The sequence below is a fragment of the Centruroides sculpturatus genome, unplaced genomic scaffold (assembly GCF_000671375.1).
Source record: "Centruroides sculpturatus isolate CEXI.00-Female unplaced genomic scaffold, Cexi_2.0 scaffold561, whole genome shotgun sequence".
In the NCBI taxonomy this organism is placed as follows: domain Eukaryota; kingdom Metazoa; phylum Arthropoda; class Arachnida; order Scorpiones; family Buthidae; genus Centruroides; species Centruroides sculpturatus.
The window spans coordinates 79,731-95,388 of NW_019384786.1; the positions used below are offsets into that span (position 1 = coordinate 79,731).

General features: G+C 23.2%; 1 protein-coding gene across 1 annotated transcript in view; it reads right to left on the reverse strand.

Annotated features, from left to right (window-relative positions):
• The window catches only part of LOC111629249 (Down syndrome cell adhesion molecule-like protein 1), a 95,411-nt gene that overhangs the window by 78,951 nt on the left and 802 nt on the right, over nt 1–15,658 (reverse strand). The window contains exon 2 of the mRNA XM_023373132.1: nt 4,067–4,387. Coding sequence (XP_023228900.1) covers nt 4,067–4,387 — 321 coding nt within the window. The remainder of the gene's footprint in view (nt 1–4,066; nt 4,388–15,658) is intronic.

The window sequence follows — 15,658 nt, forward strand, 5'->3', positions numbered from 1 at the left end:
ATAATAATATAATAAATATAATTAATTTATTACACGCTTAATTTCTCTTAAGATACGATAATTGTATGCATTTTAAATTATAAATTTTAAAATTTTAGAGAAATTTTATAATTCGTTTTTACTTGTAAACTTTACCATTAAACAACTCTTGTTATAATTTATATATTTTATGGATATAATATTAACATTTATAGTAAAATGACGAAGAAAACTATGTATAATTTCAAAATTAACGTCTCTCGAGGGATTGGTGAATGAAACTTCATAATAGAAACAAAATATACTCGAATCTATTATAAAATTCATGACTTTAACTTCATCCTATAAATCATTTTAATAAACGTAAACATAATATATAGCTGATAAGCAAACCGTATTGAAGATACTTTTAAAAGATTATAAAAGTATAAACGGTCGAAAAAAATTAAATTTTATAGGCTATATGTTAATTTTCTAAATGAATTGCGTGAATATTTAATTATAATTCTTTATTTAACAGCATAAATTCGAGTTCTGCCTTGGCGTAAACAAATGCAGAGTTATTATTCTCACTTCAACTATCCGTCACCATAAAAATATATATAAAAACCCGTTATTTGTTAGATAAATTTCTCCTCTATGGTTCTGACAATAAAACAATCGCTCAAATGCCATATTAGTTGATAAATTGCGTCAATATGTCAAATGCAATGATTACTTCTTTGCTGGTTTTCCCCAAGAGTCTTTCGACTTAAGCCCTATGTCAACGACTGTATTGATATATGTGCAGATGATGGCGACATTTCATAGCAATGGTGTAAATAATCGCCAGGAATTGTCACTCTAACTAAAGCAACGTTTCGTAATTAATCCTGTTTAAGAAAACTTTGTCATTAAATTTCGTTTAATCATATTTTCTTATATTACTTTTTTAGCCTATATATTTACACTTTTTGTCTTTGATATATATAATATAATTCTAAATGCATTAAAAATTGTTTTTAAAATATTCCTGTTTGAAAATTTAATACGTCTTTCTTAGAGCGTTAAAAATTAAAGAAAGAAAGAAATTCTAGTAAAAGTCTTAACAAACAACAATAGAATATAAGCCCTAAAAACTATGAATTAATCAACATTTAGAATATTGCAATTCAATTATTCATTATACTGTAATATATTATAGAAGATAAATTATATATTAATACAATACCTTTGAGAAATGAAGACAAAATGTAATAAAATTTAAGAGCTCATAAATATAAATGGTCATCTATCAAAAATGTAACATGAAACATACAAAATATTTGAGAAGAGGAAGTAATAGTATACATATTTACGACTAATTCTCTCTCTACTTCCTCAAGTAACCATGTTTTTCCAATAGGTTTTTTTATGGTTGATATTTACCTTTTCTATATTGAATATTTTATTGTATTTTTCTTATTTTGTATCAAATATTAATTGATTAATATGAATATAACATATTATTTCTTTAGTATTTACACAAAATTAATTTGCAAGTTTTTATTCTGTTAAGTTTAACTTAATTATATTTTCTCCGTCGTTTCTAAAAACTATATTTTAAATTTATTATGTTTATTATATTATGTTTTGTTTAAGCTGTAAATGATTTGTAAACACACTATAATACATAAGCATACTTGACATTATTCAATACCTACGTCGTATGTATTTTACAACACTGATTAAACATTAAATATATAAGCTTTAATATTTTTACTGTTATTTTACATTTATATTTAATTTCTATAATTATTTTATTATTTATGATATTATTAACAATTAAACCCCAGAAAAATTATATTTAAAATATTTTTAAAATTTCTGTGCATAATAACAATTCATAAATCTACAAATTAATTATATAAATTATAAAAGTAATTGGTCATAAACTTCACATAAATATTTAATATACATATATTTTTTAAATCTTTGACTCAAAACTTCAATCTGAAAGCATTTAAGCAAAAGTTTTTAATTAGGGATTAAACTTTAGTATTAACTAAAATTAATATTTTTAAAATTTATAATTTTATTTGAAATTAATTTAGATTAAATACATTTACCTGTATTAATGTTAAATTAAGTTTACTTTTTAAAATAAATAAATTTATAAAAATATTCTTTCAAACTTTATATTACTATATTAAAATTTTTTAGATTTCATTATTATATATATATCATGTTTAAATTTTATAATATATATAAAAACTAATTTTTTTAATAAAAAAAAAATAACGCATAAATTTATTTATTCATCTATTTTAACAAAAATTGTTTAAACTTTCAGATATTATCCAATAAAATTATATTTATTTAATTATTTAACTAGAAATTTTGTTTTCATACTTTAAACGTGAAGTTTTCTTTAAATCTAAATGTCAATGTTTATTTAAAACATTAAGAACTTAAAACAAACGTTAATTGGTTTATAATTATCATTAAGAATGTTTAGAAAACGTGTGGAAGAATCCAATTAAAACATTCATGAACACAATGTCTCAACTATCCACTAATGTTTCAAATTTTAGCACAGTTTTATAATCATAAATGATGTAGTTTTATAAAAAAAAAATCATAATAAATCTCTCTCTCCCCTAAGCAAAAAGAATATTAAAAGTAAAAATAAGAAATTGGCTCGGAGGAAATAATAAATAATTATTTTTCTTTTCTTAATTTATTGATTTGATGCAGCATGTTCAACGCGATGTAAAAAAGTGAATGTACNTATTTTATAAATTTCAGCTTGTTAGAAAAATGCGACAAGTTAAAAATAATTTAATTTTTAAAGATAACGTCAATAATAAACTGTTGTTAAACTTGTTATAATTTGTCAAAAGAAATAACGTCTCTAATTTTTAAATTCTTATGCATTCGATAGGAATAAAAAAAAGAAGAAAAAGAGTAACATGTTGCAAACAATCAAAACATTTTATTTTTTACTTTTCTTTTTTAATATTTACAAAAATTAACGAACGTTCCTTAAAAACAAAAGTAAAATATAAAGAGAAAAATAATTCAATAATAAAATTTAAGTACTAGGAGTAGGCTATATATATATGAAAGAAACCAAAAGGATGAGTTATTTGACATTTTGAAAACTAAAGTACTGAACAGAAATAAAATAGTCTGCACCAGATGGCGCTAGAGATAAAAATAAAACTAAAGAAACTGCTATTTGGCTATCTGCTTCAACATCTGCTGATGACAAACATAATTCCTTTAACGGTCAACAATTTTGGGCCAAATTTAAATTTTAAATGGATCTTGTAAAAACAACAACTACACACATTTTAACTTTTCATTAATTATTCGAAAATAAAAATAGCATTCTCCCCCGACTTCGGTGATTTTATCTATATTATGAGAAGAACAACAGATGAGATAATTTTATTGATATAAATAGCGCATGTAAAAAAAAAAAAAATAGGAAATTCATCAACCCTCCACCATTTTTTATCGATAGGATTAAATTAATTACAACAGAGATAATATAAACTTTCGTAAATAAATTAATAGCATACAATAACAGAAATGATTTTTTTAAAGGTATCATCCAATTTTTGTTGGAGAAAAGGAGGGAAAAAATTAAAAATTTAATTAATCTTTCACCTGCTTATCGGTTTGTAATCTATAAAAATTTTTATTATGTCAAGGAAAAAAATCAGCCGTTATGCGCCTGGAGTGACTGCTGTTTAAAGATTTTTTTTTTCATTCAAAGCTTTAAGTTTTTTTACGGTTTTTCTGTTTACAGAATTGTGACGGTTACAAGAAATAATATGTTTTAGGGCAATAAAGTTGTGTCTGTTATTGATTTCATTGGAATGAAACTATTGAAAGTTTTTAGTACAAGGCTGTTGTATATAAAGTAGAATACTGAATCTATATATAAAAACACCTTTTATGTGCGAGCGCAGTTTAGAAAAATATCCATTTTGAAATATTAATGTAGAATCATCCAATAAGATAAAGAAAACGGTAAAATATGTATAGTTTATATCTTCTGCTAAGAAAATTTTCTCAAATGTGTTTACAAAATGTAGTTTTATTTTTTCTTTCAACTTACCGGCGGTTAATCGTATGGCGGTACTAATGACTGTACCTAGGGAATTAGATGCCGAGCAATGGATAATTGTGCTGTGCACGTCTTGTCGATAAGAACGAGCAGAAAATGGCGGAAAATATAACGTTCCGTTAGACAGAACATGACGTAAACCTTGGATCCTAGTGACGTCAGTCCCATCCGTCTTTATCCAGCGGATGATTGGTGTTGGATTTCCACGAGCAGAACATGTAACGAGAGATCCTGTGCTGTTGGTGAACTCGACGACAAGAGGTGGTTGACTTGTTATCTTTGGTCCTTCTCTGGTATCACGTCTGATGGAAACTGTAACAAAATACAGTGCTTTATTAGGATAAAGTAAGATTTGAGTTCTATATCACATATAAGGAGGGAAACGTATAGTTTATAAACAAACATTTTTTCTTATGACCTACTTTGATAAATATATTATCACAACCTGATATTAATTTTTTTTTTAATTTTTAAATTCATTTTAAAAGAAATCCCCATTTTACTCTTAATGTAAAAAGTTAAAATATATATACATAAAAAAAACAATACAATTAAATCGTTAATTAATAAAAAATTAAAGTTGCTAAAATATTTAACTTCATAAAATGAAAATAAGGTACAAAATTAAAGACATTGTATTTGTTCTTATAATTTATTTACTGATTAATTGAAATATTAGTTTTAATTATATTAAAAATTTCTAATGCGGAAAAATTTACATAAATTTAAAATTTCGTAAATTAAACAATGTTAAACTATAGTTTTTAAACAACACAAGCCAACAAATTAAATTATAAGTTTCGTTTTTTAATTAATTAAATTTTTAAAAGTTTTTAAATAAAATATTCTTCATAAGAATAATAAAGAGACAAAAATGCTGAGTAAAATAAAGTAAATTAAATATATAAAAGTTATTTATAAATGTTTATGATAATTTAAAATTTAATATTTAAAATCAAAATAGGAAAGTTATTCACTTTATCGCAACAAATTGTTATTGTATTTTAAATAAATAATCTTAAAAAATGTAAAAAATTTAATAAATACGTAATTTTAAAACAAAGTTAATGATTTAACTTTTATGTAAGTGATATTATAATAACAGCATCGCTATAAAATTTGTATTTCTTATTTGTTTTTTATTTATTTTTATAATAATTAAGCATAATATTAATAAATGTAATGAATAAATATCTTAATTAAATGTTAAGTCATTTGTAAATAGGTTAATTTAAAAATAAAGTAAAATAAATTTTGAAATAAAAAAATTTTACACTTTGATTTGCTCCTGTAAATCAGGTTTCTCTGCCAAGTTAGATAGTGAAGAGGAAAAGCAAAGCAATCAGTAAATAAAATGTAGTGAGATAAAAATAAATATTAAAATATAAATATTAATTAATTCCCGGATTAAATTAATTAAATATAATTTAACTTGAAATAACACAGTTCGCTGTATTTAATTTAAAGTTTAGCTACAAATAACTTTTTTAAATTATGTTTTGACCTATAAAATGAAGTGAAAATTGGATCAAAAATTTATTCGGGTATTAAAATAAATATTTTAAATTGATTTAATTAAAAATTCTTTTGTATTTTGCTCTATTATCCTATTTATATTGTTTATATAACTATAACACCCTTCCTTCATTAGAATATTCAAACTGATACTGCTAAATTGCAAATTCAATTTATTCATAATTATTCATGGTAACTAATTCTATTAAATTATTNAAACTTGTTTTCTGTATAAGAATTCAATAGTTTCTCTTGGGACAAACAGCAACAGTCTAACATCCTAATCTTTTATTTAATTTAAATTTCGAAGAACATTTAGGTTTATAAAAGTTATTTATTTTAAATCATCATTCAGTTTACATTTAATTCTCTAATGGCTCAAAAGTAATAGTATTTCTCTTTGTTTTCTATGGAAAACAGATTATGTATAAGTAGAAATTTTCAAAATTAGCAGAGAATTAAAAGTTATTTTCTTGACAGAATTGCTTAATAATTATAACAGAAATTATATAGCAATAAAAACAAATAAATGTCTATAATGCACTAGATAAGCCTTTGTTTCTCTTATGTAAACAGCCATCTAAATGTTAATATTGATCGGATTATGCTAGATTCGTCATTTCCTATCGCTCCTTGGAAACAAGCTAATTGTTTTCCCGGAAATAAACAGATTTAAAAAAAAAAACTACATAACTTTGAAAAAAAAATCTTAAAAATTCGAAATGGAATATCTGGGCTATCACATTTTATTGCGAATATTTGAAATTCGATTTACTATAAAATATCAAAATTTATTTTTAAATCTGAATTGATTTCAAATATATTTTAAAGGGAAAAATTAGAATCACTCGAGAATAAAATATAAAAAAAAATATTCTAAGGTATTAAATGAAAGATTTTAAAATCTAAAATAAACTTTTCTCTAGTGTAATCTTATAAAAACGCACTATTTAGAAAATCACGTTTAAATTTCTTTGTTGAATTTTATTCTCATAGGATATAAAGTGTATATAATACATCATATAATGGGATTTAATGTTAGAAAAGTATCTTAAACACTATACAAAGTTTGAAAAACTTGGTTTTAATATTTGCGCTATAATTTCAAACTTTTCGCTATTAAAAAAATAGAATTAACGTTTTTGTAACTATAGCAGATTCTAGTAAATAAATTAAGATTCATCTAAAAATAAATTTTAATATTTTACGAGTCGACACCAGTGAGTGAAGAATAAACATTTTTAAGCAAGAAAGTGTTTTCTAGCAACCCAAAGAAAAGTAAGACAGTGTGTAACTGGAATTTCACACTCTGCTGAACACTCGAATCTAGGTTCTTCAAATTACCCTGAATTTCTGCTCCAAGAGAGTTTGAAGCTATCTAAGCTTGATCGTTAAACGTCTAAGCGACGCCTTTGCTTTACGCCATTCCAGTCTTACTGCAAAGAGAACCATTTTAATTACTGTCTGAAACATAACGATCCCTGTTCTTTTCCCCTAAATGTTCTTTAAACATTTGCTAAGAAATTCTGTGATATTAACTAAAGAAGTATTCCTAAAAATAACTCAAAGAATCCTTATTAAAATTTAATATCGAGAAAACCGTTCTTCATTAAAAAGAATTATAAAGAAAAAAAATATATATCATTTAAATTTATTCAGTGCCATTTGTAAGAAAAATATTTATTTTATATTCTTATAATGTATAATAATTTTTTTGGCATTTTAAAATTTATTTATCTATAAACTTAACAGAATAAAAATGCTATTTTTGTATTATTTGAAATTTAAATGTTTGTCGAATAAATGTAGCAAAAAATTAATGTTTATTTTTTTAATTGTGACAGGATAATGTCCTTTAAAAAATAAAATAAGTAATACAGTTTCTTAATGAACACAGAGAGAACTCATCAATAAATCCTCTCTCTCATCTCCAGAGTTGTGAAAGCCACAGGCAAAATTCTGATAAATCATCTATAGTATATATTAAATGAAAGAGCTCTGGGCATTGCAGATATCTAATTAAATAATTCTCATAAGATTTTATATATCTACTATGTATCGGCTACTTGATTTATTCAATTAAAATTAAAATTCTTAATCCTTCATTAATAAATTATTTGCCATTGGAAATCTCATTTTCGAAACTTCTAAAAGAAAAGAAAAATAAATTATTTATAAAAACATTATTTAATTTTTAAAATAACACAGTTTTAATTACACAAAAGAATAATTTAGTAGTTGTAACAAAAATTAATTTTTTTTTATAAATGAGAATATTTATTCTTTTAACAGATTTTAATTAGCTTTAATATTGTTATTTTAGGGAATAAAAATATAACCCTTACCTTATTATTTAAATAAATAAGTTTAATTCGAATAAATTTTTATGACATATTTAAAATGTAAAACATTATATTAGTATGAAAATTATTCTTTTAAGTGCTTAATTATGCATTTAACGTTAATAACTTTGCATTACATTTATGCATATTAACGATAGGAAATGCGAAAATTTCCGCTTTATATCACGCCTTTATTCCTGTTTACAACTTTCTAAAACTTTATACGTACGTATGATATATTTAAATCATTAAATATCGACAAGAACAGAATTTATAAATATAATTTCAAATGGATAAATGAGAATCCAATATACGAATAAGCATAAATCTAATTTTAGATTATAATTAAGATCAACTATTGCCAAACATATCGAATTTGAAAATTAAACATCGCATAAATTTGTCAACAAACTTAATCAAGAGGTTAAATGCTATTTTCTGACGATTTAATTGACAACTTCCCAATCACCTGGTCATAAATATCTTCTACAGTACATTAATAGCGAGTAGAACTTAAGAATAAGCATAGATCTCATTACCTCAATTCTCTGTTTGTAAAGGAATCTCTTTGTCTTTGTACGTAAAAGACTTCCTTAATTATCTGCAATCGATGTGGCTCAGATGTTACATTCATCAAAAGTTCTCCGATATTCCTAAACTTGTGCAACATTTCTACCCCACATTTGTCTATCGAGAATCGATGATGTTGTATACAAAAATTAATCGATAAATGAAGAAAAAAATGCCCTTTTTTTGGTTATATTTCAGTATTATTTAATAAGCAAGGAGTGTTAGTATCTTCTTTATTGATCATGAGATTGTCACAATATCTTTTATTAACAATAGAAACGATACAAAATTCGATAAATGGAAACGTATACTTGTACATGTGTGTTTATACCGCAAATGTCGTGTAATAGTTAATTTAATTTAACGGTAATGATTAATTCAATTTATCTTTGATTATTGCTCTTTTTTTTCGATGAAAAGTCATCACTCGGCTGAGAAATTACTGTCTACAATTTTGTTCTTTTCGTTGATTATTGTATAACTAAGTATAATCTAGACAATGTAATTTAATCTGACAAATTCCATCTGAAACTTGTTTTCTGTATAAGAATTCAATAGTTTCTCTTGGGACAAACAGCAACAGTCTAACATCCTAATCTTTTATTTAATTTAAATTTCGAAGAACATTTAGGTTTTAATTATTTAATATAATTCTCCATAATAAATTATAAGATTATTTTTATATAAGCATATTAATTGCAATCCTTATTAATTTTCTCTGAAAATTTATCCGTAAATTGTATGGTAGAATTATGTATTTTATATTAAATTAACGTATTTATAAAAACAAAAATTAAAATCCCGAAACTTTAGCAAATAATTCTAATTAATATTTTAATATATATACCACATATATAATATGCTATTTTTTAAAGGAAATGAATAAAGACAAATTGATATTTGTATAAAGGTATTGATTTTGGAGGATTTACTAACTTATTTATGTAAAGTAAACACATATTTATATTTATTTTTCTTATCATAATCAGAGCACATCTTGTACACTGAAATTCATCTTGATACAAATTGTATTTCTTAATGAAATACAGTCCTTCCGTTTCTCTAATGTTTGTTCATTTATTACACTCAAACAGAATAACATAATAACAGCATTTTTTAAAACTACAGACGTGTCTTTCTTTCTTTAATTTATACATGAAATTTTTATAAATAATTTTTTTTTATTTTGTAGGATGGAGTAGATCTAATGGATGAGGAAGTTTTAAGATTTTACACAAAACAATGGGAAGAATATCAGTTTTCAAGCAAAGTTCTAAATGGCATATGTTCGTATTTAAATCGACATTGGGTGAAACGANTGTCGTATTAAAGTTTATTATTAGAAGCGATGAATTAGCTTGAGAAATATATTCTGATCACGATTTCACTAAGTTACATTCACAAGTTTAATCTTTAAAATCTCAAGACTTTAATCTGTAGAAGGTTCCTACTTAAATACAAAGATGACAAATAGTGATGATATTGCTTTAACATAAACGACCGAGTTGAATTAAGCATTAAACTATTTTACGAATATAAACATTAGGTGACAAATTTTAGAAGAATTATCTTCCACGATAATTGTAATTTTGCGTGTAATTATGCAGAAAATTTTGATAATAAGTATAAAGTTTCGAATTATTTATGGATAATAATAAAAGAGAAATTAGAATTGGAAAAGCCTTTTATACGGTATAATCTTTTAAGTTATAATAAATTTAAAGAATTATATAAGAAAAGCATACATAATTTTTAGTATTATGTATCCGTATATATAATACCAAAAATAAATTATATATATAATTCTTCTTAGTTTTTTTCTGTAGGGATTAATTTTTCTTAATGAATTTCATCTTTCTAAACTTCCTTTGTCTTGTAAAATCTCTTATTTATATTTAATATATTAAATAAAAACAAGGTAAAATTAATTTTATTTTTATGTTGTTATTTTTGTTATAAAAGATAGGAAGCTATTTTTTTACTATTGAAATTGCCTGTAGTTCTCAATAATAATTAAAACATATTTTGACATAATTGCGTTAATAAAATTAAATAAAGTTATAAACAGAAATGAAGAAAATTATTAGCTTAAATTTATTTAAAAAATGAAAAAAAAAATATTAATACAATTTTAAATTTAAAAAGAAAAAAAATTCAGCTATACATCGAGAGAATTTTTAGAGAATAAATACAAATAAATCATTCTTAATAAGCTTAAATCGCGTAAATCGTTGGTTATTTCTTTAAAAATTCTGTTCGAATATTTACTATTGAAGACGTGATGCACTTTCTATAAAATTTGCATAAATTAATTCAAACGATTTATAAGGATTTATAAAGACGTAAACTTATGCTAAAAATAAACCAAAGTTTAATATATCATATTTTGAGAAATTAAACTTTAAGAAATGTCTCTTTTTTTATCTGTCAACAGAAAAATGAAATTCAAAAATGTATTCATAAATTTTATCTTTTTAAGATAAATCACACTTTATATTCCACAACTCAAAATCAAAACAATGCAATAGTAGATGATGTTTTTGATATCATCGATCAAAAAATGAATAAATGTACAAAAATGGAAAATTTTTTACTCGACCGGAAATTTCAATTTATAGACATATTTTATATATTGTTTAGCAAGGAGATATTCCTCTTGCCTAGAAAATAGCTCAAATTATGAGGTTCTTTTAGGAAAAATAAACATGTAAAACTTCGTTTAAAATATCTTTACTAGATCTACATTAGTTTGGTTTATTGTAGAAAAATTTCCTACGCCGAAATGATTATCAAAATGTTCACTTTTTTGTTGTTAAAAGAGATATTTATGCTTTATAACGATTTAGAAAGATGTAAGCGAAGTCAATGTATAATAAAACTGACGAAAATACAAAAAGAAAAAAACCATATTTATGCAAAACTTCTGTCAAACGAATGGTAGGATCTAATTTTCTAGGTGTCATGTAGAATTTTGTGTAATAAATCAAAGATATTTACACCCTATAATAAAATTCGGAAATGTAAAGCAAGAGAAGACCTAGTATGATATTTTTGGAGTGTATATAGACAAAAAAATCCATCAATGAGCCATTGGGAGTGGCTAACTTTTATCATTAGAGAGAAAAACAAAAATCAGATTGATGTGATTGCTGCAGAAACTTAACGCTTTGAAAGGCAGTTTTTCTGTTGTAAGTGCGAGATTTGTCTTAATAATAAAAGTTTATCCCACAATTGTTTTAAGAATGTTAAATACTTAAAATAATTCTAAACGATTATAATTAATCCCAATCTAGATGCACTAAGAATTGTGTGGATAAATAACGATTATTTTATTCATACGGGACGTGTTTATCTTTTATAATATCATACATCAGTCTCGTATTAAATATGCAATTATCTGTGATAAATAATGATGCGGGAAGTTTATACACGTAATAACTTTAAAAAAATGCTACTGATTCTTCAATTTTCATCTCAAAAAATGTGCTACTCCAGATTAAAGTTATTAAATTTAATCATACATGACGTACTTTGAAATTTTTTATATTAAAATTTAAAAGCTTTAAGTTGGTTTTATGAGTGAAAAATATTGGAATTGGAATATATTAAATTTATTATATATTTATCACATCATATTTACTATAAATATGTTTTATGTAATTTCAAATATGGGAATGTAAGTGATCTTTTCCTCAATTTAGAAACTGTAAATATCTAAGATTTTAAAGAAGATTGGTTAAAGGTATTCGAATGATGATTGTATTTTTGTATGATTGCTTTCATGTAAATATATATATCTCTGTATGTAAAAATAGACATATCTTTGCTTACTTCTCTAACTTATCATTGGAGAAGTAGGCAAAGTTAGAGAAGTGGTTTCTTTAAAATGTTTCAGATATTTTATTTTTAATATATTTTTCTCATACAGCAAAAGATTATCATATATGATATATATATATATAATTATCTCAAAAACTTCCTTTGAATGTAGCAATCCTTTATTGTATACAGAGGAATTTTGTGTACAGTATCATTTTTTATTAGATTATCAACAATTCATTTAAAATAATATACAAAATATTTTATTTTTTAAGAAAGTTTATAATTAAATCGAAATTTAAGTTATTAAGTTTCTAATTTATACAATATTTAAAAGCAATTTTTGTTTTAAATTTCGTGTGCTTTAAATTACATCTAAGTTTCGTGCTGTGTTAAATTTCCTATTTAAGTTTTAAATAAAGTTGTTTTGTTTATTTTAAATTTACTATAAGCAATTATTAAGTTTCTCTTTTTATTATTATATTTTCCCTGTTTACAAAATTGATTTTAAATGTTTATTTTTATTCGACAAAAATAATTTTATTGAATGAAGCGAGTCAAAAACTTTAATCGTTTGATTTAGAAGCCGTTTATTTTACAAAGGATATTATATTTTAAAAAATATATATATTTGAATAAATAAATTTTAAAATTGTCAGAGTAATTCGCTAAAACAGATTTTTAGGACTATCTCTTCGATCTCAATAATCCTAATTTGTGAGGATAATCTCAACATTTTTATTAAATCAATCCAAGTGAATTAGAAAAAAAATTTAATTTTTCCATTTTTTTTTAAATTTAAAATTGATTTTAATAAAATATTTCGGTTAGATTTTTATTCGCTCAATGATTAAATTACTAATTTATGTTTGAATGGAAAACTTCGAACTCATTTTCCTAAATTAATTCCTTTAGACACAATACTTTAAAATCTTTTAATTAATTTTCAATTAGTTCAGCATCGAATTTTCAATTTAGAATCATAAATATTCAAGATATAATCAAATTAATACATTTTCTTGATAATGATAGATTATATCTATTTATATGAGGTCTACATAATCCATTCTAGAAGGATTATACATAACTTTTGTCAAGTATCAAAATTCTTACATTTATCAAATATATTAGCGGAATTTTCCTATAATTAAAATAAATAAAATATACATACATTTTCCGTTTTCTTTACTAAATTTGATACAAAAACTTTCAGAAAATGGAAATAATGCATCTTTTATGTCTAGAATTTTAGCTTTCAAGGTACTTCTTCGAGTTCTTTTTATAGTTATTTATAAGAATTTTCTTGAGTATCGAATAACTCATAAATCTCTGATTGAATTGTCACTACTTTTTATGAAAGACTAGAAGACTTTCAGTTGGAAAGATTGACGTAAGCATTAACAGTAAATCCTCATATACTAACTAAAAAAATATTCAGCATTGAATTATGATTAGAATTTTTTTTCATTAATGTAGAATTGAAGTTTCTTAATGTATGATATTCAAGATTATTTTTTCCTTAGTGAAAGTTAATATTTGAAATTAAATATTTCATTTCTAATAATTCTCATTTTTAAAAATATTATTCGTAAAATGGAAGATTAAAGCAAGAAATAATAATTAAAAAAAACAATAATTCTTTAATATTAGAATATTATTTTTCGATTGTTCAGAATTTTATAAAATTAACGATATATCTATAAATGATTTAAATTTTAATTAAAAAATAAATGAATAATATAAATCAATAACTTTTAAAAGTTTCCTTTATATTTTTAGACAAGAAACAATGATTTATAATACTTAATTCCTTCATAAATCCGTAGCAAGTCGTAAGTTAAGCATTGTAAAGTCAGAGTTAATATATTTCAAATTAATATTTGTATAGCGAGACGACTTAGTTGAAAGAGTAGAGTATTTCGAGAAAATACAATAGAAGATCTTTGGCCAAGCAACAGTAAATACTAATTTCGGCACATTTAACGTTTCTTTATTGACTTTCCTCTACAAACTGTTTGACCCGCTCTTCTCAACATGCCTGGACGGAGATACTGCTTACTCAGCAACTTAGCTTTTCTTATGAAAAAAAAAGGAAGAAAAAGCTAGCAACGGTTTCTCCATAAATGTTTCTATGGAAATCAAGACATTATTTAAATAATTGTTAAAGTTTTCAGATTGTTTAATGTTTTATAGAGTTTGTAAACATTAAACTTCTATTTTAAACATTAGCTTCGGTATTTACCAAGTAGCTTTTTCTATTTGTTTGTTTTCTTTTATCTCATGGCTCTGATAATTAAAAAGAAAGAAGTTGCGATGATTATGATAATGGAGCTTTTTTACTAGGAGAAAAGTAACATTAGTGACCGGAAATAGGAGTGTTAAAAGAGTTAGTGTTATATTAACGATGGTCATTTCTGCGACCTTACTAGCACAATCGATCTCTGTGCCTAAATGAATTATAACATTCATTTCTTTTATATATGAAATCATTTTACAGTTAGATAATTTGTTTCTTATACCAAAAAAGTATTAAATACTTCAGATTATAAGAGAAATCTATTTGTAGAAGTTAATATATAACATTTTAGTAGAAAATGTTTAGTTTAAAACAGGTAAATTATCATTAAGGCAAGAATGATTAGAGAGCGGAATTAAACCGTCAAAACTATATCTTTATCCATAGACTGGAATACGAAATGATGTTAATTAAGCACAGCTTTAACTAAGAGGCTTCCTACATTATTAAAGTTAATCACTTTGAACCAATCAATTCTTATCATTAATCAAATGTTTCATTCCATCTATAATTATGCCAATTAGTTCTTTAGTAATAATACTTGCTCCAAGATCAAATAGAAACTAATGATTGGTAAAATACATTAAAAATTGTTTGAAAATTCTTTTTAAGTATATATTCTTTGTTATCTATAGAGATTTTTTCGATTTTTTCCTAAAGCTATAAGGATTAAATATTAAAAAAAAGGTTATTATAAAGAAATCATTCCTTTCTTTTTGTCTAGATTTTATAAAATTATTTTTATTTTTACTTATAAAAAAGTAAAAATAACTTTCTTTATTACCAAACTTTTTTTATTTAATTTTATAATTAATATAAAAAAAGTAAACTATGACTTTAATCAAATAAACTTTGGAAAAATTGTATAAAAACTTTAATATTACTTTTTAAAAATTCTTTGTAGAAATTAAAAGGTGTTTTTTTTTTCTTTAAGATTTTGAAAAATGACAACTATTAATATATTTTAAAAAATTCAACGTAACTAATTTTCTTAGAAATTTATAAATATAAAAATTAAATAAATATTCCACAAAAAATAAT